The 26,872-nt window shown below is 38.4% G+C and overlaps 2 protein-coding genes and 1 non-coding gene across 3 annotated transcripts in view; 1 reads left to right on the top strand and 2 right to left on the bottom strand.

Annotated features, from left to right (window-relative positions):
* Window positions 1–316: 316 nt before the first annotated feature.
* On the bottom strand, window positions 317–22,536 carry mms19 (MMS19 homolog, cytosolic iron-sulfur assembly component). Its single transcript, XM_033984575.2, has 31 exons — window positions 22,444–22,536; window positions 21,924–21,972; window positions 20,569–20,669; window positions 20,395–20,480; window positions 20,258–20,332; window positions 20,111–20,180; window positions 18,995–19,123; window positions 17,778–17,839; window positions 16,564–16,650; window positions 16,383–16,457; window positions 14,384–14,461; window positions 13,364–13,502; window positions 12,700–12,854; window positions 12,046–12,124; window positions 11,838–11,963; window positions 11,682–11,763; window positions 11,498–11,595; window positions 10,484–10,642; window positions 8,930–9,085; window positions 7,984–8,080; window positions 7,797–7,899; window positions 7,646–7,714; window positions 5,999–6,125; window positions 4,577–4,683; window positions 4,441–4,497; window positions 3,481–3,664; window positions 2,173–2,255; window positions 1,925–2,089; window positions 1,779–1,838; window positions 1,137–1,237; window positions 317–1,038 (listed from the first exon to the last, which is right to left on the bottom strand). The coding sequence occupies exons 1-31, from the start codon at window positions 22,529–22,531 to the stop codon at window positions 1,008–1,010; spliced, it is 3,078 nt and encodes a 1,025-aa protein (XP_033840466.1). The 5' UTR covers window positions 22,532–22,536; the 3' UTR covers window positions 317–1,007.
* Window positions 16,169–16,298, bottom strand: LOC117387850 (small nucleolar RNA SNORA76). The gene has a single exon (XR_004542796.1). It is a non-coding gene; the product is annotated as a small nucleolar RNA SNORA76 (small nucleolar RNA).
* A 545-nt stretch (window positions 22,537–23,081) lies between the features above and the next one.
* The window catches only part of ubtd1b (ubiquitin domain containing 1b), a 14,284-nt gene continuing 10,493 nt past the window's right edge, over window positions 23,082–26,872 (top strand). Inside the window, exon 1 of the mRNA XM_033984185.2 lies at window positions 23,082–23,560. Coding sequence (XP_033840076.1) covers window positions 23,482–23,560 — 79 coding nt within the window. The 5' untranslated portion in view covers window positions 23,082–23,481. The remainder of the gene's footprint in view (window positions 23,561–26,872) is intronic.

The following is a 26,872-nucleotide window of genomic DNA, read 5'->3' on the forward strand; positions in this document are numbered from 1 at the left end:
TCACAGGTCACTGACATTCCAGCATAGAATTAATAAGGTTAATTTTGGCAGTTGAACAGGAGCCATCAGAAGTCCTTGGTGAAGTGATGACATTAGGTGAGTGAGACTAGGGTTTCTTTCCTGCCAAACAATGCTTAAAGTAACATAACCCTTGCCTGTTAGGACTGTGGAGGCTGTCGCCCCATGACTGACACAGTGCATTAAACAGAGACAGACGGTCTTAGATTAAAGTATTTAATGGAATCTTTAGTTTGACACTAAACATTGTCTTCACTCCTTGGCAACAGTTGCTTGAGGGTTTAGAACAGCCTCAGTATTTTATATAATATGGCAATGATATTTATTTCAATGGGTGAAAACAAATATAACAATCAAGTATTTCATGAGGACATAACACATTACAAATACACTTCAATGAGTGGATATGTCTTGTTATTGTTCATACATGTGGCTACTTTAAATTACTACACGTCCGTTTTCTTTAACACAAAAATGTTGAGCATTTCCTTAGATACTTAAAACATATACATTAATGGTTATAAAATCTCAAAATGGCTAACTATTCAAGTTATCTAGGCCAGCCATTCCCAAAGTGGTGTGTGCCGCAGCTTTTCTATCAATGCGAAGATCTCACAGGGCCCCCCCCCCCAGTATTAATAAGTTACCCCAATATATATAATTATGCCTGTTGGCTTAATACAAATATAAGGTAATACATTCAACTAATATGTTATGTAATGCTGATCTCAAACTTTTATGCTTGTTTTGTGAACAACCTTTGGGGCCCCCCTGCAAAGCCTTTGAGCCCCCCAGGGGACCCTGGACCCCACTTTGGGAACCACTGATCTATGCTATTAATGCATGTGCTGATTTGAAATATTCTATTTTTGCTTGTTCATAAAAATATCAGCAGTTGTATGACATTCAGGAGGCCAAAACATGTATTAAAAAAGGAGAATGGCATCAAAAAGTACACTGAACTAATAAAAATATTGTCATGGCAACAATCACCTTCCTCCAGGACTTCCCAAAAGAAACCTATGAAGAAATACCCTAATGTTAGACATATTAAAAGGTCAAGTGTTTTCAACTTCAATCAAGTATTATTATATAGTATAACAGTCATTGATGCTTACCATTCCCCTCTGGCACGCACAGCTTCACTTCGCACCAGCCTCTTCTTGTCATCCAGTGGTTTGGCTAAAGCCCGCAAGACCCGAGCTCGAAATGGCAATATCTATATTATACAACATCGAGAGACAAATTTTATACAGAAATTAAACAAAATAAGATCTACATTGTGTGCGGTAAAGTAGACATTAGAATTTATCATAACAGGCAACAAAATAATTATGCCTGTCAGTATAAAACATAAAAGTACAATAAAAACAAACTTTGTTACAGATGGAAATATTAACTGTTAATTAAAAGGTGCACTATTATCTGTTAGGTCCACCATCTACTTGTTTCCATGGAGATGTTATTTTGCCTGGAATGTTCTACAGTATGGCATTAAATCCTATCAAGCTAACATTTACTTAATTGAAGTTTTTTACTAGTGAAAAATACCTCAAAGTACATGCATTTTCTAATATTAGCCGGGTTGCTTCTGCACAGATCTGACCTCTAACTTGGCCTAGTGGCATCATCTGCTTGTCTTCAAAAACATGCATTAGTTTAATGTTACACAGTGGAACATTCCAGGCAATGCAATGAAAACTCCATGGAAACGAGCACACAGTGGATCCTCTCATCAGAAAAGTTACATATGTTTTTACCTCATGTGCAGGAAAGTGCGACAAAGCATGAATGCACCTCAAAGATCCTATTCTTACAACCTGCAGGAGAGTGAAATGAAACAATACTGTAAATATTACCAGCTAAATACATTTCCCTTATGTTAGAATCAGGACCATAAACTGACCATGGCCGGGCTGGACGTGAGGGCCAGGAGCCTGCTGACCAAAGCCTCCAGCTGCTGAATTAGAGCTGGGGGAGGATCCACCAGCACAGGCTCCAGACAGGACAGAGTGGACAACTGGACACTCAGGTCGGGACAGGACAAGGCCTCCAGCAAGAGGGACAGAAGCTAGAACAAGACAGAAGACATTTTAAACACCATGGCACCATTTGAGAGTAGTAATAATAATACATATAGCAAACACTACTCACTGCTGGTAGTTCAGTCACTTGCACTTGTTTCGGCAGTTTGTTGACGATATTTGACAGAGCCTTTAGATAGTTGGGCTTCCTTTCTGAAACAGGCATTGCATTTTTGTCTTATTAAAATAGCTAATCAAAGCTAAATACAGTAAAAATGACATTTTTTGTGTTTTTTTTTTAAGTTTAAAGAGTGAGTAGGAGTAAAGAACTGTGAATTAAAATTGTACGTAAGAGACTCTTTGGCACCATCTGCTGGTTAACTGCAGAATGAAGCATAAAGGGAGCTGTTCATATAACCTTGCACAGCAAGATGGATTCTCATAATATTTGTGAGTTCACAAACTCCCATACTCCCACTGTAAGGTACAAATTTGCCCAACAGTGGGCGAACCAATGACAGAGCGGAAGCCCCCAGCTAAAAACAAACAGAGACACCGACAGCCTATTTTAGTGAAAATACAAGCTGTTCCGTTTGTGAAAAACATGTAGAGGGAAGCATTTAACTTTTTGGCTTGTTCCACTGTTGTGGTGCAGATTCTAATATGAGCCATGACGTTCTGCCTTTTTAGTTTATTTTCATTGGTAACTCTGTAATTATTAAAAAAAATCACTTATGTTGAAAGTAATAGTATAATCTTTAATATCATTGATCTAATTTGTTCAAATACAAAAGAGGTTCAACAGTAATTTTCAAATGAAGTGTTGGCAGAGGCAAAAATACAAGCGCATCTAGTCACTGCACTTCACTTCATTATAAACTCAATTTCAATGTACACTGCCCAGCCAAAAAAAAGTCGCCACCTGGATTTAACTAAGCACATAGGTACGAGCCTCCTGCAGTTGGTCAGGTCTAGGTTCAGCAACAGTCTGTGCTCAATGAATGAGGTCAGGTGACACCTGAATATACTGAATGACCAGGTTATTCCATCAATGGATTTTTTCTTCCCTGGCACGGGCATATTCCAAGATGACAATGCCAGGATTCATCAGGCTCAAATTGTGGTTCAGGGAGCATGAGACATCATTTTCACACATGGATTGTTCACCACAGGGTCCAGACCTCAACTCCATTGAGAATCGTTGGGATGTGCTGGAGAAGGCTTTGTGCAGCGGTCAGACTCTACCATCATCAATGCAACATCTTGGTGAAAAATTAATGCAACACTGGATGGAAATAAATCTTGCCACAACGAATGCATGCCTTAATCAAAGCAAAAGGTGGTCCAACCAAATATTACAGTGTGTGACCTTTTTTATTGGTGGCAACTATTTTTTTGGCCAGGCAGTGTATGTTTATTTCAAATTTTGTCTCTGTACCTGTAGCTGCATGGAAGCCCTGGACCAGTTTTTTTGAATTCTCACTGAAAAAGCGCTGTCTGTACATGATGCGTAAGTCTGCATGACAAGCTTTGTTTAAGATGTCACTGGAGTCACTCATGAGGAGGGAGAACCCGTCTGCTGCCACCCAACCCAGGTCTGCATCATCAAGGAGAGAAAAGAGCTAAAAACACAAAGCAAATCAATTAATACAGAAAAAATGACCATGAACACAACTAATTACTACCTACTAACATTTTTTTTTTTCATGTAATTAAGTGAAATTAGTTTTGCCTCAGTACAGATATACTGTAAAAGCAGCTTTTGCAAGCAATATACAGCAGTCTCATTTTACCTCCACCTAATTATAGAGCTTTTTTAATCATCCATGAATTAGAAAGCAACCCTGGTGCATTGTTAGCTGTTAGCATGTTAGTTGTTAGCATGTTAGCTGTTAGCATATTAGTTGTTGGCATGTTAGTTGCTAGCTGTTGGCATGTTAGTTGTTGGCAAAAAACCTAGCTGTTGGCATGTTAGCTGTTGGCATGTTAGCTGTTGGCAAAAAAAACCTTAGCTGTTGGCATGTTAGCTGTTGGCATGTTAGCTGTTGGCATGTTAGCTGTTGGCATGTTAGCTGTTGGCATGTTAGCTGTTGGCATGTTAGCTGTTGGCAAAAAACTTAGCTGTTGGCATGTTAGCTGTTGGTATGTTAGCTGTTAGCGTATTAGTTCTTAGCGTGATAGTTGTTAGCATGATAGTTGTTAGCATGTTAGCTGTTAGCATGTTAGCTGTTGACATGTTAGCTGTTGACATGTTAGCTGTTGACATGTTAGCTGTTAGCATTACTGCTTTGGCCTCTGAAAGTGGTGAAAGAATACTTTAGGAACACACTGGGACCACTACAAACAAAAATGTGAAAAACAGAAGTAGTTAATCAGGTAGAGCCCTTGTATGTGTTACCTTGTCCGTCAGAGCTGTTGACTGGGGGTGGTATCTTATAAGAAGAGCCTTAGCAACCTGTTGACATAGAAACTATATTGATGATACTGAAAGCTTAATATTACCATTTGATTATTATCACAGACTAACAACTTACCCAGATCATGAGAGTAAAGACCTGAAAGTGCACAGTGGAGTTGGGAGATTCCAGCTCAGAGAACACCCTCTTCACTGTCCTCTGTATGAGACTGTCCAGAGCTGCACCTGAGAAACCAACGACACAATTTTAGATGAAGTAAAAACAAATGGATCCCAAATGAGTCTACAATTTAACTTTAGAACGTTCAACTGTCAAGAGTGAACGTGAGGAGTTCAAGTATCTCGGGGTCTTGTTCACGAGTGAGGGAAGGATGGAGCGTGAGATTGACAGGCGGATCGGTGCAGCGTCTGCAGTGATGCGGTCGCTGTATCGGTCCGTTGTGGTAAAGAAGGAGCTGAGCCGGAAGGCGAAGCTCTCGATTTACCGGTCAATCTACGTTCCTACCCTCACCTATGGTCATGAGCTTTGGGTAATGACCGAAAGGACAAGATCGCGGATACAAGCGGCTGAAATGGGCTTCCTCCGCAGAGTGGCCGGGCGCACCCTTAGGGATAGGGTGAGGAGCTCGGTCACACGGGAGGAGCTCGGAGTAGAGCCGCTGCTCCTACACGTTGAGAGGAACCAGCTGAGGTGGCTCGGGCATCTGCTCAGGATGCCTCCTGGACGCCTCCCTAGGGAGGTGTTCTGGGCATGTCCCACCGGGAGGAGGCCCCGGGGAAGACCCAGGACACGCTGGAGGGACTATGTCTCTCGGCTGGCCTGGGAACGCCTTGGGGTCCCACCGGAGGAGCTGGAGGTCGTGTCCGGGGTGAGGGAAGTCTGGGAGTCCCTGCTTAGACTGCTGCCCCCGCGACCCGGCCCCGGATAAGCGGAAGAAAATGGATGGATGGACGTTCAACTGTTTAACACGACTCTTGACTGCATCCCCAGTGGTATGGGTCAAATGCAGGGGACAAAGTTAAATAATAATGCCTTACAATTGTAATGCGCTTTATAGGCAGGTTAAAGCCTCTCAAAGCGCTACACTACAGTTATTATTCATTCACTTCCACATTTGGTGATGGTAAGCTACTATTGTAGCCACAGCTGCCTTGGGGCAGACTGACGGAAGCGAGGCTGCCAATCTGCCATTGGCCACTCCGACCACCACCAATCATTCGTGCACACACCACTTTCATCCTAGGCAATGTGGGTGAAGTGTCTTGCCTAAGGACACAACGACAGAACTTGGTCCGAGCGGGACTCAAGTCTACTCAACCCTGTCCTAGCTTTGGTTTAAAAGTGCTGACAGAAATAGCAGTTACCATAGTAATTAACAATTCTAAACAAAATATTATATGTATTATAACTTTTAAATGGGCTAAACGTACTCAATATGGCACCTGTCATTGAGAAAGTCAATGTGAACAGCATACAAATTGATTCAGTAGGTTTTAGATCAATTATCTGTCTTGATAATGTGTCTAGACCCAGACTGACCTGGTGACCTCTTGTTAATCAGGCCAGCGAAGCACTTAGCTGCTGATGTGTAGGACAGAGTGTGGGAGGAGCTACAGCTCAGCTCCTCCAATGCAGACAGCAGCTCATCCAAATGTGGGACTTCAACCTGCATGATACAAAACATACAAATCCTTTTATTATACCATCCACCCACCCATCCACACCCACCCACACGTTGGGTTTCCATGCTCCTTGGGGACATTACATAAACTTGCATCCATTTCCTGGAGACTGACCATAACCTTAACTATAGGCACTGCTTGCCTATACTTAACCTAAAATCCTAATCTCAATATATTTAACCCAGATTTTTTTTTTTTTTTAAGTTTAGCAAAAGTAGTTTTGCTCTAGTGCAGAAAAACTGAGACTGCTGTGTCCTGTTTGAATCTCATTCTATAGCATTTTCTTTTCCGAAAATCAAGAAGGGTGCTGTTAGCATGCTAGTTGTTTTTAGCTTTACTGCAGCAGCAAAACTCCAAGGCAAGGCATTTGTGTAGCACAATTTGTACACAAAGTAATTCAAAGTGCTTTACAGAATAGGAAATGCATTAAAATCACAAAACAAAACATAAATAATCATAATAAAATTAACATTAAAAGAAGAGTGCAGAATAAAAACATCTGCACTGTATGCACAGTTAAGCAGAACTATTTTGAGCCTATATTTAAAAATTGTCAGACCAGATGCCTGTCTCACATCTTCAAGAAGAATATTCCAGGTTTTAGCTGCATAAAACTGAAACACTGATTCTCCATGTTTAGTCCCGACTCTGTGACCAGCAGGAGGCTGGTCCCTGAAGTCCTCAGAGTGTGAGATGGTTCATGTGGCACTAACATGTCAAAGATGTACTTTGGTGCTGGTCCATGGAGAGACTTGTTCACAAGCAGAGCTGCTTTAAAGTCTATTCTCTGAGTCACAGGAGCCAGAAACCTGAGCACAGTGAGCAGGCCATTACTGTGGTCTAAAATACTAGAAACATACACATGGATAAGTCTCTCCAAGTCTGGTTTAGACAGTACACATTTGATTTTTGCAATGTTTTTAGGTGGTAAAAAGCTGCAGATGTTATTGATTTGATGTGGCTGTTAAAGTTCAAGTCTGAATCCATTATTACCCCTAGCTTTCTAGTCTGATTTGAAGCTTTAAGAGCAAGAGAGCGAGAGAGACTGGAAGTGACTGCTGACACTTTCTCTTTTTTTGTGAGCCAAAGACTATGACTTCGGTCTTGTCTGAGTTTAGCTGGAGAAAGTTGTTTTGCATCCACACACTGATCTGTTGGATGCAGTGGCAGAGTGCATCCACTGGTTCATATTCACCTGCTGCCGGTGAGACATAGACAGAGTGTCATCTGCACAGTTGGACATTACTGCTGCGTATTAGCTGCAACTTATATAAGTGAGGAATAACTTTGGACCACAGCAAACCATAAAAAATTAAATAATCGGTTTTAGACTGTAAAAAGGTATAGGGTATAGGGCTTTAAAGTTTAAATCATGCTGTTGATCTAATAATCTGCATTTTGTCTCTATAATTAGGCAGATCCCTATAATGCGAGTGCATACAAATTTACGTCCCTACAGCGCAATAAATACCCGCCCATATAACTAGAAGGAAGCATTACTTACAGTACGTGGCGAAGAGCACACACAGGCCATGAGCAGACAAACCATCTGGGACTGTCTCCAACAGTCACCCTGGAGGCGACAAACCAGGCTTTATAAGGAGGACTTTAATTCATATTATGTGGATCTCTGTGGAACTGCACCATATACAAACCTTAAGGAGCTGAATATTTGATGGAAATGAATTGTCTGGCAAAAAGGAGACGTTGCCATTTAGAAAGAGAGACACTGCTTTGAATGCAGTTTCTTCAGCCAACCTGGATGTAGAGACCAGACAGAAAGCAGTTATAACTCAGAGTGTAACAGACCCTGCTACTGTGTTAGACTGGAATATGACTGACTTGGGCTGCAGTCTGGAACATGAAGTACTAATAACAGGAACCATAGCAGACAGAACACTTTCCTCTACCAAAGGACTGGGCCTGGGTGCATCTTCACCTAAAAATAAATAACTGTTAGTTGATATGATTAGAATTCTTTGGTTCCTAATACAATTCTGAAATGTAACTTGGAACTTATTTTTTATCTTTAAGTTTTGAAATGTAAAATTGTCAGTGCAAGTATTGTTAAAAAAGCTTTTTTTTTTTTTTTTTTTTTTTTTACATGCAAGTCATTTGAATTAAACTGTCTAGGATCAGTGTGTGAAAATATTCTAGGATAATAATTATCCCAAGTGAATGCTGGATGTATTAATCATTCTGTAAAAAAGATTAGCTGACATACTTTCAATGTGTGACGCAAGATCTCAGAGAAAATTGCAATTAGTTAGACCTTGGAGACAGACGGTATCCAAAACTACTATACAATGTTACCTACACCACTAATATATTATTATATTAGTAGAGGACCCTTAAGGAGAATTTGCTAGCCACCAAGTTCAAAATAGAGAGTGAGCACAGGCATGCTTCCTGCTCCCTCCTCTCCAATTCCAATTAACTTTCTATTTAAAAAAAAATGTTGCCCTTCTCCGTAACTGCTGTTGCTGTCAGGTTGTCATTTTGGTCTAAAATTGGCCAAATTAATCAGGCACCTGCTTTCCCCGAGGTCGCTACCACTAGAATTAGCAAAAGTTTGACTGACAGTATTGCCAACCCCTGCCAAACCAGTGATGTGGCGGGAAGAGGTGTTACCTTCAACAGCTTCTCTCCAGATTAGCTCTTACGAATTCTGACTGCGAGTATCATAGTAACCAAATATGGAACTCGGCTCCAAATTCGCCCCTACGTCACACTCCCTTAGTCCACTTCTTTATATAGTCTATGGTAAGGTTGCAGTTTGTAGACCCACCCTGAAGAGCGGCCTGGAGTGCCAGAGACAGCAGGCGCGGGATGATGATGTCATGAAAGCAGCGCCCTGTGTCCTCTGTGTCCTGAACCTGTTCTGCTATCCTCTGTAGACTCCGGCACGCTAACACCACATCCTCCACGGTGAAGGGGACACTGCCTGGACACAACACACTGCATTTTAACACCACATTCTCTCAAACTAGACAAGATCAAACCCTTTCACTCACAAGGTGCAAAATTATTCCCAACAGAATCAATAGAGCTTGGGATTGTATCATCTCACACCATATCATTTTCAGTCAGCCTAATATTAATATTCGGTATGAAAAAGGCATTTACTAGTAGTTACCCAACAGTTTATTAAAAAAGGAAACAAAAGAGCCATGGAACAACCTGATATTGTTTTTGCTAATGCAATTTAAATGGCTGCAATTAGCAAACATATATTTATTACTTCCCCATGGGTCTACCATTGTGTATAAAATCTGATAACACTGCATGTGGTCCTTCAATTTGCCTTTTCTTAAAAGGTAAAAAAAATACACTACCAGTCAAAAGTTTGGACACACCTTTTTCAATGTATTTTTTCTTTATGTTTACCACTTTCTAAATTTCATATACACACAGAAGACATCAAATACATGAAGCAGGATATACGAATCACATAGTAAAGAAAAAAGTGAAGAAAGTTAAATTTAGAATTCACATGAAATAGTTTTCACTTAACTGAAAACCATTGACCCTGCCAGGGTAAAAAAATGTTAAAAGTGCAAAGCAATGATCAGAGCAAAGGGTTGCTATAAAAGAAAAAAAAATCTAAAACAAGTTTTGAGTTATTGAGTTAATTTTTTGTTTGTTACATTCCATTTATATCCATTCATAGTTTTGATGCCTTCAGTGAGAATCTTTATTATAAATCATGGATCAATAAAGAAAAATAAATGAAAACTCATCTTCAAACTTTTTACTAGTAGTGGATGTGTTGCAAATGGTGGAAAGAGTACTGCAAATTTAAGTAAAAGTACAGTTACATAGTGAAAATGTACAAGTACTCCTTTAAAAATTGTACTTTGGTAAAAGACACTTCAAAAATTACTACGCTGAGTAGTATTTTTCTACAGATTTCTTGGTAGCATTTTAGATCTGTATTTTATAGAAATAGACCTGTTTAAAGCTGAATTTAGTCATTTTAAACACAATCTGCATATTTCATGAGCTCTGTCCAATCAGGGCAGGTGATGCAGAGCTACTGTGCACGTTTGTCGGTGAAGAAAGCAGCAGAAACAGCCGTGGATTGGGACGATAGGGACTTGTACGCATATGATTTTAAACATAACTTATTACAATTACATGGCTAGAATCATAAAGTAAAAGGTTTAAAAATCTACTCAAAAAGGTTCAATTACCCCAAAAAATCTACTCAATTACTGTAACGTGGGTATTTGTTAGTTAGTAATTAGTTACTTTCCACTCAGGTGCAAATGTAAACGTTACACTTACAATTATCCATCTATCTAGATATATATAGTAAATGTTCACCCATATGGTCCTGTACCTGTGTGTGCAGCAGAGATGAGCTCCAGCAGGACAGGTGTGCTCTGCTGAACAATAATGGGCTGAGAGGAGACAGAGGCCAGAGCCGACAAACAACGCTGACGGACCATCTGATGAGAGGGGCGTCTAGACACTTCTAAGCTGTCTTCATCCATTGGCACTGGAAACAGCACAGAATATTATGGCTCCGATTACACAAACAAAATCCACTATCTTTTCAAAAACAACAAACTTCATCAAGTTCAATACTGTTCATAGAGTTTTGTTTTTGACAGGCCTGCAAAGGGCATTACAAGTGTAAGGGGAGCGAGGGGGGGTTCACGATGTAACTTCTCCATGCAGACAAACACATGTCAGACCCTACACCACACGTTATTGCTTTACCTGGAATGTATGTCAAATCTGCGGACTCGAAGTAAAAATGTTTAATGCCATGCGTAACAGTCCAAGCAAAGCAATAGCATGTCCATAAGAATGAACAAGTGGCAGTCTCTCCACCAGATAACTTGTATAGTTTACCTTTAATGTTACAGCTGCATTAAAGATTTTTTCAAAATGCAGTCAAAGGAAAATGGAAGGAAATGTATGTAAGATTTAGATTTAAAATATCATAAATATGACCCAACTGTGTTCCCACATACAAAGTAGACATGTTCAAATTAAATATATCCTTTACTGATAACAATTGTAATGCTGATTTATTCCTAGGTACAAAAACACTGGACATGATGGCCAAGGTGTTTATGTTCTCAAGATGATTATCCAATTCAAAAGCAGAATGAGCCTCACAGGAGTCTCTCATTTGGTAGTCGGTTGGTTTACACTTTAAAGGGACCCTGTCTGATTGGAATCCTCAGTATCTAAACCTCAGGCAAACATTAATCAGCTCATTGAGTATTGAGAATGAGAAAAACTTGTATGTGTCCTCTACTGGGTTAGGCACTGGTTCAGTTGTGACTATATAACCTTAAAAAAAAACTTAAAAAAAAAAATAATGCTAACACACATGCCTTACCAGCAAATGCCTCAATCCTCAGCCTTGGAATCATTTTAGAGATAAATTGTCCTGGATGTAATGCTGCTAAAGCTCCAGCACAGTCCACTGCAGCAACACTAGAGAAAAAATAAATAAATATCATAAATTCAGAACTGTATAGATCCCAACTTTAAAGCAGGAAATAAAGAGAATGCAACAATACCACACTCTCTCGTCTTCCTCCGTTAGTAACAATTTGGTCAGGTGATCCACGGCTAGCTCTATATCAGATTCTTCCAAGAGACCTATGACAAGAACTGAAGTTTAGTAATAAAATACATTAAACATTAAAAGAACAAAACAAGTGGGACTATGTGACCTTGTTGTTGAGCCAGTGAAGTGAGTAGTTGGGTGGCTGTGATCTCGAGGCTGTCGTTGGTCTCAGACAAGGCAGAAAAGACTATGCTACACAATGAAGAACGGTACGGGGATAAAGCATTTTCCTCTGTGAGGAGGGAGACATTAAGCTTTAATTTTTTGTTATTTCCCGTGTTGCTAGATTTCTAATTATTTCATTATTCACTTGCCTTTTTCTGGTGTGTTGACTGACTTCACAGACTGGACAAATTTCTGCCCCACTTCTAGTAATGTCCGCCGGTGTGAGCACTGTAAAAAAAGACATCTATTAACAACTGGCAGAAGTATATAATCTAAAAGGCACAATTATTGCACTGTCTGCGTAGAATAATACAAATATTTAAGAGAGTGAATCCAAACTTATGTGATCAACCTGGGAGCCTTATAGTTTGAGAAGTGGCTGTTGTTTGTTCTGATTCAGACTCATTCTGCCTTCTGACTATTCAGTATTTCAGGAAATTACAATTCATAGTAAGATAGAATAAGAAACAAATCTACTTATGAAAATGACTCCAAACAAGGGCTGCTCAATATCGCAATCAAATCAAAACTGCAATTTAAATTTGCACACTTACAAAAAGGAAAAACTATTTGGTAATAGAATTACCGTAATGGAAAGTTAGTTTAACAGTTTATAGTTCAGAGTACATTTTATCTTCCTGGATGTGTTTAAAATGTGCACTGTGACCTACATCCTGATCACAAAATCTAAATCACAATAGCAAAACTTGTCAGAACAGTTGCAATTAAATTTTCTTCAACGTTCCTGCAGTTTTAAGGCACAAACTTTCTTTTGTTACATTTTGATCTTGGCTAGTGTCTACCTGTGTCCTACTGTTGTACTGCTCGATGAGGCTGGGCATGACAGCTGCTGTAATGATGTGACTGGCCCTGATGGAGGCGCTACAGGCTGCCTGCAGCAGTTTGGCACTGGGCCACACCAGCCTGAGGTCTGGTTCACTCAGATGATGCTTACAGTCTGCAACCACAACACATAAATAGGATATGAGCAATAGACAGATTTCACATGCAAGAACACTTTGGCCTGATTTGATATGAGATATACTCTTTACTATGATTTTAAATGTAGATTATGCTTAAAGTGCATATGACAATTGTTTTAGTGAAATTAGTAATCTAACCTAACCAAAACAAAAATCTTCCCTACTTTTTTCTACTTTTAAAATTTTTTTTTATGAAGTTTATAATTTTACTTCCTGGTTGGACAGAGACAGCAGATATAACATGAGTAGAGGTCACTTTCATAGCTGTTACCTATAACAACCATAATAACAAGGGCCAGAACTTGACTAAATAACACTATAGTTATGATTAGACTAATAAAAACATATGGATAGAGGTAATCCATATTAGAGCTCACCAATAATTAAGACATATTTATCACTGGTTATCCCACCGAACCAGGTACAATAGAAACACATGCAAACTTGCCATATGCACTTTAGTGATAGTGGTAGTACGTGTGACCTTTGATAACCAGGTTGAGGAAGGTGCTGAGACAGTCCTCAGAGTCAGAACTGAGGACGGAGCGAGAGACACAGGAAGTGAGTGCCGTGAGAGCTGAGAGACCTGCAGCCTCGATCTTCTCACTGGAGGTGTGAAAGACCTGCAATGTAAAACATCTGATTGTTCTACCCAAGTTTTAGACTATTCATCACTTCGAGTGGGGTCAAGGGGCGCCACTCACCTAGGGTGCCAAAAAACCTAGCATCAGAACTGTTTCAATAGAAACAATATCTAAACTAAGCATTGATTTATTGACCTTATGAATGAAAACTTAAAAGATCCTATATTACGCAAAATTGACTCTTGTGAGCTTCTACTCACGTTAGAATGCCGTTATCTCATTAAAATCATTCCTGGACTCGTGTTTTGTTTCATTCACAAATGTGTGAGCCATCCTGGATTATCAGGCTGTCTACATCTCCAATGCTCAAAATACTCTGTTCCACTTTGTGATGTCATGAAGTGGTAGTTTTCAAGTTAACAGCTACACTTTAGCTTTAGTTCAATAGAGATTGGAAATTCCAGAGCTGAAATTATGCAAATAATTCTTGTAGAGGTGTATGGGGTTTAAGAACACAGTGGAGCTCTTCCTGTATTAACACATGACATCATAGGATGGAACAGAGTGTTGTTGTTTTTTTTTGAAAGAAGAACTCCAGGTATGTCTTTGATGAGGAAACATTATACCATAGATCAGAAAATAGAGTAATATAGGCCCGTTAATGGTTTAGTCTCAGTCACTAAATAGCACAAAAAAATGTTTCCTTATTTCACAGTTGTATGCAGACAGAAGTACCATATATTAGTTCAACCATCAATTTCTCGACCAAAACCTAAACTCTCCAACACACACCGAGACACTTTGATGCTCAGCATCCTCTCCTCATTGCCTCTTGCTTAAACTGTTTTTACTTTAACAAGTTGTAAGGTCTCACAGCAGCAGAGGTGAAATAAGTTGCAATCAATAAAAGTCAAACTCACCTCTCTGCGAATGGAAGTCCACAGCCCCTCCAGGAACTCTGCTAAGTCTTTATGGTCATATTGAGAGACACAGGCGGCCTGTCCAGCAGAAAAGACAGTCAGAAAATTCATAGAAATTTTAAACACAATTGTCCACTAATATTACCGTTTTCCCACAGGTCTACACAAGACTATGGTGGCACACGCACTCCTTATTTCAATCGTTTTCATAAATTTATTTCTGATGTAAATTAGTCACTCATTGTCTCTGTTAAAACATTAAGGACTGATTAAAGGAGCTGTATCAGATTTGTTTCCATGTCTGTGAGCAAAATTTGTTTTGCCCCATTACAGATATATTGTGTAAGCAGCTCTTGAAAAATAAGAAATATTCTGTTGCTGTTGTCTGGATGTAACAAATATCCAAATTTGTTGGCCTACTGTTCAAAATAAGACATGTACTTCCATTGGAAGCACTGCTGACACTATATAGATCCTTGTTTGAGACGCATCTAAACTATTGATATGGTGTAACACCTATCCCACTTATACTGTAAAACTTCAGATATTACAAAAACAAAAAAAAAAGCCATAAGGGCGATCACCTGGTCCTTGTCAAACTCTCCAACAAATCCACTCTTCCACAGATATGGCCTTATAAAGCTATGTGAAAGTAACATATATCACAATGCTTGTATAATGTACAGTGTGGTTCACAAACTAAACAGTCGATTGCGTGACCTTATCCCACTGTAATCATTCTCACATCAACACAACACAAGGAAAAAGTGTATATTAAAAGGAAAATTTAGGAAATTAAAATGTACCAGCCTTAGTGTCTGCTATAGAGGTCCACAAATATGGAACGAATTAAACATTGATATTAAACAGTCTCCCTCATTACATATATTTAAAAGAAATCCAAAATGCAAACTACTGGAAAGTTATAGTGCCTGACTTATTTAGTGGGGCTCAAGTTCTCCTTGCATTGGGTCTGTATGTAAACATATGTGGATGTGTGTATGTATTATACATATATTTATATGTATGTGTACGTGCATGTATACATGTATGCTACGCATGTGTCATATATAGATATTGTATATGATGTATAGGTTATATATGATGTATAGGTGTGTGTATGTATATTATTATGTGTATATATACATATCTATATGTATAGCAAAGGTAAAGAAAAACCTGCCAAGCCATCATGGGTGTTTCGCACAGGGTGATGGACCCCATTCCATAAGCTTCACAGCTTCTTGGGGTTCCATGTTTTTCACAGGGTGAAACGGTAATATGTGAACGATATATACTTCTGTATGTAGCATGTAAACGCTGAGTTGTAGATGTGTATGTTGCTACGTGTGTGTGTGTGCCTTACTAAACTTTGACCATTGTGAAAAATAAAATTGCTTTCTAATTACATATTCAATTGCAATGTCATTTTATTGTCTAATAACCAGGAAGTGTGCATTACCATGCTGTTTTGATGTTATTAGTTTTGTAGTTACTGCAAAACTCGGCATTGGTCTCTGAAAGTTGAATAGTGCTTATAAAGTCATTGCGCTGACCAATTAGGATGCTCAGAATGCATAAGGTAAGTGAGGAATAACTTTGGACTAAAAATCATTTAAAATGAAATGTATCTGGTTTTCACATTTTTAAGACTTAAGAATTAGGTACAGAGCCTTTAAGATTAAATCACGTTACACCTATATATTTATAGTAAGCTGCACAATGGCAAAAAATTGACAATGGGGGGCAACTATAGTCTCCTCTATTAATGGGGAATACTGATTAGGCTGTGGCTTGTAAAAAAGCAATCAGGTGTTGCTCCAGAATGCTCCAGTTATGAACAGTCCTTTGCTTCGGCACTGCAGCTTGGCCCCAGAGGTCACAGAGGAACACCAAAGAGGTTCAAACACAGTGCAGTAGCTGTCTAGTTACAATACTAATATAATTTTAAAAATAAAAAAAATAACTATGAATATTAATAATCTTTAACATCTCTCACCAAAGTTTGTAACGAGTCCAACTTGGCACTTTGTACATCGGAGTCCACCTTCTCAATGATGAGTGGTAACAGAAACTGCAACACAAGTCATTTACTGATATTAGAACACCAAAAAGACAGGAAGAACTATATCTGGAAATAAATATAAATTGTATTTTTTTTAAATGTATGTATAATGTACCTCTGCAAACTTTGATGTCCCAGTCAGGATTGCTCTCAAAGCCAAGATGAGTTCTTCTTTGGTGATACCATGCGGGTCATTGGGTGGCTACAATAAAGTAATAAAAAATAGTGAATTACCTTTCTATGCATTAACCATCAATACTGCAAGCATCTCCTGACAAAAACATTTTACTGACAATAATTACATTCTATTTGAGCATTTTTAATTTCTAAAGTCATGGATTTTATAGTAATGTATTCAGTTGAGCCAATTCTCTTTTATATGGGCACGTAAATTTGAATGGTTGATGTTGCATTGTGCCATTAGGTCATTTCTGTTAATTTTAGTGAGTAGCACTGGTGGCCGACAGAAATGTATATAATCGCTTTTCGATTTTTTTTACATTATCTTGTTAACAATATTCAGACGATATTTTAACAATGCATCAGAAATGTGCTAAAACGCGCCTGTATGTGTCTTGGTTGAGGTTCAAGTATTGCACAAAACATGAATGGGCCAATGTCTTTGTATTTGAATAATTAAATGTTTGTTAAATGTTGAATGTAGAAATGTGGAGAGTGATGTTTAAATGAAATAATGTGAGAGCACATGGTTTGATTGTAAATAGGTGGATATTTGTATGTATTTTAATTGTTTGATAACAGCAGATGGACACTAGCTTTAGCCAAATCTGGTGTAAAGCATCTCTTCTTCTATGAGATTAATGGGTTTACACATAATCTGTGTTAAAATGAACCAATAAACTAAACCAAACCATAAAATTAACCACAAAAGTGCAGAAATGCCACTTTATACTCTTTTTGGAAGATTACACTAGACAATTTAATTTTTAATCAGCTATTTTTTATGTTGTTTTAATTATAGACTTAATAATATTCACATTTTCTCTAGAACAACAATGCAGATATTATACATTTTTCAATACAGCTCCTATTTATACTAGCAAGTTATTTAACACCTACTATAAACTTGAAACAGATCACACAAGACCCGCTCATATTCCTCTTATTATGACTAACTGACACGAGCGACTAAAACAATCACACGACCTTTGACCTGTGATGCTGCAGAGGGAAACATGCATCACTGACACAAATACATTTCAGGTTATTGTTTCCTACACGGGTCGTCTGAGGCCACAGGAAGTCTGCTAAACCTCCTCGTTTTCATCAGCTTCCAGTCTAACAGCAGCTGAGTAAACATGGACTTACGGGGCTGAAGTCGATGGGGAAATAACATGATGTCACTTCAAACAGCTCCTCTGCGAATTTACCTGAGAAAAAGTGAAAGAAGGGAATTTGAATGACTGAATGACGGAATTTTTAGGACAAACATTGAGATTGCATTTAAATTTTCAATTAGATTTTTTAATAGTTGGTCTTTTCAAAGACACATTTTAAACAGGAGCATCAACATTTGAGAGAAGACTGACATATGAAATGATACAATACAGTTGTCCGTGACTATAACACGGTTCACCTTTTGTGGCCTCACTGTTTCGCAGATTTTTTTAGTGCAGTTTTACATGCTTTTTTACAGTGTATGAACATGCATTGTGTTCTGCGTCCTGATTGGTTAAGTGACTGTAGACCACTGTCTATCAGTCTCCTCTGTGCCGTGTCTCCTTTACACTACAGAATGTGTTCAGAGTCACACTGCGATCCAACATTTATGTAAATTTGTCTGAAATGCTGTCTGTTTGCAAGTTTTCTCTCCGACAAAACCCACAATGTCGATGAAACGTTCTGCACCGACAAAGGCGCCTTCGAAGGTTTGAACTTTGAGAGTGATTAAACAAGAGAGAAATGTGAGAAAATGTTTATGCCTGTATGAGAAAAGTGTATAAAGTGTGTGGTGAGAGGTTTTACAGCTGCAAAACATACAATAATTGTAAAAAATTAAGCTGACTACTTCACAGATTTCGCCTATTGTGGGTTATTTTTAGAACAAGGATAACATGCATTTCAAAACATGTTTGCAAAGGTCTAAACTACAGGGATACCTACAGTTTTTTTTAGATATTAAAACTTAAATAACTGTAATGTGTCCTGAAATTATAGTGGATATTTGGCACAGATATTTTTTCTCTGAGCGTCTTTTCACAGTCTGTGCCCATGTGTTATTCCCAATGTGTCAGTAAATCAGATATGTTTTTTTTAAAACAGACTAAAACAAATAGAAGAGCAATTAGGCAAAAAAAGACAATCATGCTACAAATGTCTCTAAATATCCCACATAAAGACATTTTGTTACCTTTTTTTTTTTACAAAAATATAAAGTTAATTTGGAAACTTTACCATAACTAGTAATTTTAAAATCTCAATATTGGCATTATCGGTTATTGGTGACAGCAGTAAGACAACTATCAGATATCAGTATTGGCAGAACAAAACCACCTCTATTTGATGGTGGGTTGTGGAAGTGCTACCTAGGTCATAGCCTTGGTGAATGATGTTGCTTGCAATTTGGAAGGCGAGCAACAGGTTGCGAGGGTCCCGCTCGCCGTCCATGGACTGGACAAAGCCGAAGACAAAGTCGGAACCTAAACTCTTCAGTTCTGTGGAGGAAACAAGAGAAAAAATATATTGATGAAGAAAATTTAAAAGAGGTCATTATGTTTTTTTGTTTTTTTATGTATTTATTAACAGCTTAACTGCATTGGTGTTTCCATGTTTTATAACTTACAGGTATACTGTGTAACTATTTTGGAGGACGATCTGCCACTTAGTGATTTAACTGCTTTAACTGGAATGCTCCATGGTATGTCATTAAACTCAATTTATCAATCTACATAGAGACAAGCAGGTGATGCCCAATGACTGAGTTACAGGTCACTTCTGTGGAGGGGCAATGTATTTCAAGGTATTTTTGTGGCATGAAAACACCTCCAATTGCAATAATAAATGCATAATCAATATGTTTAATACCATATGGTGGAATATTCCAAGCAAAGACATAATATCTAGACCAAAAACAATAGCGCACCTTTAAAATGATATTATATAGTACGTACAAAAGTGTGTTCTCTGCCCATTTGGACTTTCCACAGATTAATTTAAGATTAACTGTCAATTGTCAACATACAGTTAGAGATACTTGCTTAACAGGGATGCACCGATGATACTGCCATGGGATATCGGTGCCGATATCGAACATTTTGGTGGATTGGATATCGGTTCAGCCGATATTCCATTTTGATCTATAAATTGCTTTGATAGGATGATTTACTGGCCAGTCTCATAAACTGTAACTATTTTTACAGAGCTGTTCTGCAACTACTGTAAATGATAAGTAACAGTTATAAAGCACATTTTGATAATTTTTACCATATGCTGTCTGTGTTTAAAGGAGTCTATACACTGGTATTGGTTGATGTCAGATATGAGCAGATACTTAAAGCCAAAGTATCAACATTGGGATTGGAAGAGAAAAACTGCAACTCTATTGCTTAAGTGAGTTAGTGAAGGAATTTTAAGCCTTGAAATTATCAAAATGAATTAACTATTAAATGTGAGCGTTTCTGATAATAGTAATGGAGACTTACCCGTCTCCCTGGTCGCCATCAGATTGAGAAGCATATTGTACACACATGCTCTCTCCACCAGCATCAGAGACTGTGGATTAAAAAAAAAAAATAGAATCATAGAAATACATCGATCAAACATTATTTCATAATCATTCATTGTTGTACCTGAACATGAACATCTTGAAACAGGGACCTCAGTATGGACACAGCAGACCCAGGAGGCAAAACTGTGCATTTTGTCTAGAAAGACAACAAGTCAAGTCATATTAAAATGAAAGATGTTTCTAGTAGACAGAACTTACCAGCGCTTTGAGTCCTTGTAAGACAGGAGATGTGACGACATAATGGTCCTTTATTCGGTTTTCATAGAAGGCTATAAGAACTTCCACTATAAAAGATTACAAGGAAAACCATTTATATAAATTGTATTTATTTTTGACACAACCAAGGCAAACAAAGTATAAAAGCTTAGGTACCTTCTTTCTCAGTGAGACTCCCAGAACATTCACTTAAGACTTCAGAGAGCAGCTGAACTCCTCTGGCTCGAGTGTGGGGCTGGGAGCTGGTCAGGCTTGGGCTGCAACAGAACATTTGTACAATATTAATAAATAACATTCATGAAATACAAATGCCAAATGTGTTAGGCTTAAGGAGCTCAACAGTGACAGCCTGCTCAGGCTCTGGATGTAAATTTTCCATTCATTAGTTACCACATAGCTGATAGTCCCTGGGCAAGCTTTCGAACTTTTTTTATTTTTTGTTTGAAAAGTCTATGAGAAAGATGAATGGAAAATTTTGTTCCAGACCTGTGGGGTGGGCTGTCACTGTTGAGCTCCATAGCAAATATAGACTGAGGTTTTACCACTGTCAAAGATTAATTACTTTTTGTGTGCATTACTACCTATAATTACCTTTTTTCTGTACAATGACACAATCTGACTGACATGATTCCTGTAGAATTCCAAATTCCACTTAAGGGAACTAGAGATAGGACAAGATCTCATAGCACAAGATCTCACAAGATTAAATTTCCACGAGAATGTGTAAAATTATCCCATGAGATTTTTCTTTCATGTGTTAACATTTGTCACAAAAGGGGTTGACTTTGCTGAGTTGTATCTCTTGAGAAAATTTGCTTCCAAAAAACTGTGGAACAATGGCAGCAAAAATATTAAATAGAAAATGAGGAGGCCAAAATTGTCAAGAAAGTCTGGCTGCTAACCTCCACCCAGGGAACCCTACCCCGGCCCCTCTACTAGGGTGAACCTCAACCGACATTCCCTTCACCATTTTACATTAGTTAACTTTTTTAACCAACTTTAATTTCACTTTTTATCAGTTGTTGCCTTAGTTCACTATTACAAGTTACAAATGGTGATTAAATTAATTTCAAATGTCTAAGATTAAGATTAGGCACAAATATGTAATGGTTAGGGTTTGAAAAAGGGTTTGGGCTTTAGTATAAAACAATGTTAACTTTTGTAACATTATGTTTAAAAAAGCAGTCAAGAAATCACAGACTTTGACCTTTTGGCATGGCTGCCGTTTACTTTTTGGGACCTGTGGATGGAGGTTAGGGTAAAGGTTAGGGTTAGTCACGTGAGGGTCTTCCTGGCAAAGGTCTGCGGGTTGAAGCCACTGGGTGGAAGCCTGCAGCTAGATCACTCTCAAAATTGTGAACAGAACTGCACAATTTGTCCATAAATTATGTCAAATCTCATTTTGTCTCATTCATGTAGACCCATGTCATGTCTTGTCCTACCCCTACTAAGAACATACCTATTTATGGAAATGTTGCTAGGACAAGTGCTGATTTTTTTTTTTTACTTACCCCAGTGCCTCCACCAACTGTAGAACAGTGAACTGTCCATCTTTGACAGCTGGAACAAAGCAACTTATGATTACGGTCATGTTAGAGTACAATGCAATAAAAACATCTCAAGAGACAATGCATGGCCAGACTTTCTTGTTTAGTTAATACAACGTTTGTAGCATAAGCCAGGGTTAAAGGTACAGAGTTCACTGACAAGATGCTTACAAAATACAAGCCAGAAGCCACAACCACTGCAGTAATTATACTAAATACGCGTTAACAGTGCAAATATTTTAGCTGACAACATTGCAAAAAGATACAGGTTTTGATTTTTCTCACACGATGTTTAACTGGTTTATAATAGTTAACAATAATCACATATAGACGTAGCATGCGGTCACAGACCACACAGGATGTTGGGGCGCTAAAGTTAGCTTGTGTAGCATCCTTCCGAGAGAGCTACAACTTCATCGGCGTCTTTTTATAACATGCCATGGTGGAGAAATGACCACAAAATAGTCTGAGGTGAGTGTGCTACCTGCTGCCGCGTCTTTGGCCTTGCTGTCCACCAATCCAGACACAAACTCCTCCACTAGACCCAGCAGCAAGGGACAGTCCGTTGCCATCGTGCCTCCGGAGCATGGGGAGCAGTGCGCCTGCGCCAAAAGTTACGCGAATCGATAAAAAATAAGTTAAATATTTTATGAAAGTGTTGTCACACAACTTTATGTTCAACCTGTGTTATGTTATAAATGATACTTGAAATAATATTTAGTTTCGTTTTTTGTTTATTTTTCGAGTTGTTGTTTTTTTTTGCCTTCAAGTGCTGTTGCCTTCACGTGCTGTTGCCTTCACGTGTTGTCGGAATTTCAAAGGAGAACACTTTGCAAAGGGTAAACTATATGACTAAATATGGATACATATCTTGTCATAACATCTTGAATTTTATTCTATATCGTTATTTCCTCGAAGCCGTTAATTTGCCCGGTTAATTGTCTACTGAAATGTAGAGCATTTTACAAAGAAACATACTGCATTAAACTTATGAAATATAGCTGAATATCATATAATAGCACCTAACATATGAGATATTATAACTTCCTCAAATACTTTAATTTATTCGTGTTTTGATCATTTTTATTGCTTCATTTAACGCCACAGGATTTGCACACCTGCTGGCTGTTGTGCGCATGCGTTAACAAAAGTTCGGTGGCGTTAGCTCGCGTGCTACTAGTCACCTTTTCCCAACATCAGAGAAGGAAGTAGTTTTGAAGATCCACGCACAAACCTGGCTAGAAAACGGCAAGAAACCCGAGTGACACGCCGAGGACTGTGGGGAGATGCCACTACACACTCCTACGACTCAATTAAAACATCACGGTGTTGAGAAACATCTTGAATCACGGGGAAGTTTGTGTTTACTGATGTTGTAGTGGCTGGCTAAGCTCACTGTTAGCCTGTTAGCAGCAGCCCGATCTCTTCACTTCACCGAACCGATCCACCTCCTGTGCCGCGATGATGGGCGCGCGGTTGAGTTAGTGGCCCTCCCCGGGAGACGAGCCCCAGCCCGCTGATCATGGGAGGCTGTGTGGGGAGATACTTGGACGGTTGGGACGACACGCCAAGTCGAGGATCATCAAGGAATGGTCGCGGAGGTAAAAGAACCGTACAACCGTAGCATGTAAATTCAGTCTGTAGGAAGATGGTAGGGAGGCCTCATTGGAATAACGTAATTACAGAGGCCCCCCTGTGTAAATTGTAAACTACACAAGACTGTCTAATGATGGATAATGTTACAGGGTGATGCCTAGTCTCGAGTTACTAATGACTGTTTCTTCTCCTCTACTTTGGTTTTTGACGTAGAGAGGCTGTTTATTTGCATATAAACAAAATAAGAGTTCAGCCTTATCTTGCAGTGTTAAATCTTTCATGTAAGATTTACTTGTTTGGAATAGATTTGAAGTGACAATGTTTTAGTATTGTGCAGATTTACATGTAAACTGTGCTGTTTGTTTTTTTTCTTGTACATTTTTTATTGAAAGTACCCCCCCCCCCCCCCCCCCCCACACCCCTACACCCCCCCCCCCACACACACACATACACCCCCCCCCCACACACACACACACACAAAAAATACTAAATTTTAAAGAAGTAATTAATTAGTTGCAGCTTATTATTTCTTTTTGTTTAATGTTTTTGCTTATGACACAGAGGGTATTTGTCCCACCAACGGAAGAGTCACCAGTTCAATTCTCATCCAAGATAAGCACACATACTGTAACTGTGTTTCTAGCCACAACAACAAAGTATAAATATTGATTAAATATTGAACATCAGTATTGATTGAAACCATTCTTGCCATGATTTGGGAAAAAACATGTAACTGCAATTATTAAGAGAGGCATTGCGATTGCGCTTAGATTTGCGATGAATATTTTGTTAGTAGAATGCTGTTCAAAGTTCATATTTTAAATGCAGCCAGCAGAATTGACACAAAGGTTGGAATATGAATTGACAAACTAACACAAAAAATACATTTCAGAACATATTTGTACAGATGTTGTATTGATATTGTATTTTGTTGTTTAGGGTTTGTGTTTGCAATTAATCTTGTAGCCCTAATTCAAAAGCAAAATTCTGCCCCCACCTTGCCCACTCCAGTGACAGTATGTGTGGTACGCTGTGGAAAGAGTGGTTTGCCTAAAAGCATAAACGGAAAAGTAAAAAATATATGTTGATGTGATCTCTAGCCTAGTCAAACTCTATTCTGATACAAAAAAAATGTCTTAATGCTTAATACCAATTCCAATACCACAGTGATAATTAAAAAAAAAAAAATCACTCTTTATTTAGACAATATAATTAACAACATCAAATAATAGCTTTATATCTATGTAATCCTTCAGTTGTCCAGGTAGGTTCCTTAGTGGTCCATGTGTGTAAACTAGTCTATGTGTCTTATACTTGTTCTGATACAGCTCAAGATCATTCTAAAGATATTCAGGAAAGGGTAATTTCTGTCCTGTCAATGCAAATTTTTTAGCATTACTACCTGCTCAGAAAAGTATCTAGTTTCGATATTAGATTTTGTATTGTCTGATTTTCGATACGTTTGACAACAGAACCCTACACAGTTAATTATTTGAAGATTTTTTTTTTTTTTTTCAATGAATTTAACACTCAAAATTTCCATAATTCCTTCTAGGTAAAGTCAGAGGAATCTTGTGCACAATTGTCTGTCTCTTGTGCTATTTAGGGCAAGCACCTATTGCAGCTCAGCCATCCCACACAGCCACAAATTGCAGTCAGATCCTCCACCTGACAGTGCCATCTACTGCAACAATACCCAATAATTTGCAGCCACCTTCCAAGTCCTGCAAAAGCACTCATGTCTGGCACAGTGCTGATTTAAATGTGGGATTATGGTCTGTTTGGTGGTAGCCTATTTTCAATGTGGCTTTAAACACTGTAGCGGTTACTCAGACTGGCACCAGTACATTGTGGTTATGCTGATTCCCATAGATTCCTTTGTATTTTTTGTTCTCAAAATAGACTTTACTATAGGCTGTATTTGACAAAGATTGAATTGGACCCCATTTCAATTGTTTTCTGGTCAAGTCCTTACTATAAAATAAAGATGAACAAATATTGAAGGATGGTTCAAATGCAGAGGACAACCTTAACCTAATATCGAGCAATTGGGCAAAATCTACGGTTGGATTCTTAGAGGACCCATCCTTGTTTACAAATCACAGCTTTTGTTTGCTAAACACCCAATTAAATGGTTTATGAAGCTTAGTAGTCTTACTGTATTACAGAATGACCTCACATCTCTCATTAAGGTTGCCAGTTTTTATGGGGAAATCCAGTTGGTTTAAACGTAAAAGGACTCTATGAAGCAAAACCTCACTATCTAAACCCCAGCACCTGCAGCCATTCATGAATCAGTACTAGTGCAGCCTCTGCAGCTCAAGTGAGTCAATTCTGGAGGTTCTGAGCTTTCACATGATGCATTGCCTGTTCATATACTGGGGAACAAATAAAACTTGAAATTGTACTTCTTTTTTTAAACGGTAAGAGGGTAAGCTACATACAGTTCCTTTTATAATCAAACATTAATTGACAGAAATAATCTATTATAGTTTGAATATAAATATTAAAAACAGGAAAAGTTTAGCGCTTCTCAGCATCTAAACTTGCATGACGGTAACTGAAGGAACAGGGTACTTTTCCTTGTAGTAATGAGGAAAAAACAATGGTAATGCCTCTTCCTCTAAAAGTCCCTTGGCGGAGGTGTTTTCCTTTTAAACCATTACTGAATGGGTCGTGCAAGGCATTTAAATATGCTTCCACCATTACACAGGAACATTAACTTTGTACATTGTATCATATTAGTAAGCATCCTTGGGTGATGTTGTTGTAATGGCACTTTGAGGAAATGCTTTTCACATTACGGTCTGCCGTAAACAGAGCAGGAGAATGGGGTTCCTGGGTACTGGGAAAACAAGTGTCTGCGTTTGATTTGGAAGTGGATTATATCCTCACATGTATCCACTAATGGCAATGTCACTCTCCACATTCCAATAGCACAGAGGAGAAAGTTCACTCAGAGCCTTGGTCACTACTAGAGATGTAACAATATCAAAATGGCGGCATCTTATTAAAGCTGATTTATTAATTTAACTTTAATCAAGATTTAGTTATTTCATATCGTCATTGATCAGCTTGGACGTATTAATTGAGAGGTCCACAGCCAAGTCTCTGTCAGTAAAAGCATGTGGTTTTGGGCTAGTTCTTGTGTTAAATGGCATTGATTTAAAAGCCTGTGTTGTTCATGAAATCAATCCCGAAAGCTATTTTTTGTTGAATGTTTGAATTTTCTTTTTTGCTACATCTTCCAGCCCTCGTTACATTATTGTGGGAATTTTTCTTCATGATTATTGGCACCATGACTAAACAGTGAAATT

This window comes from Periophthalmus magnuspinnatus, chromosome 19 (genome assembly GCF_009829125.3).
Source record: "Periophthalmus magnuspinnatus isolate fPerMag1 chromosome 19, fPerMag1.2.pri, whole genome shotgun sequence".
Classification (NCBI taxonomy): domain Eukaryota; kingdom Metazoa; phylum Chordata; class Actinopteri; order Gobiiformes; family Gobiidae; genus Periophthalmus; species Periophthalmus magnuspinnatus.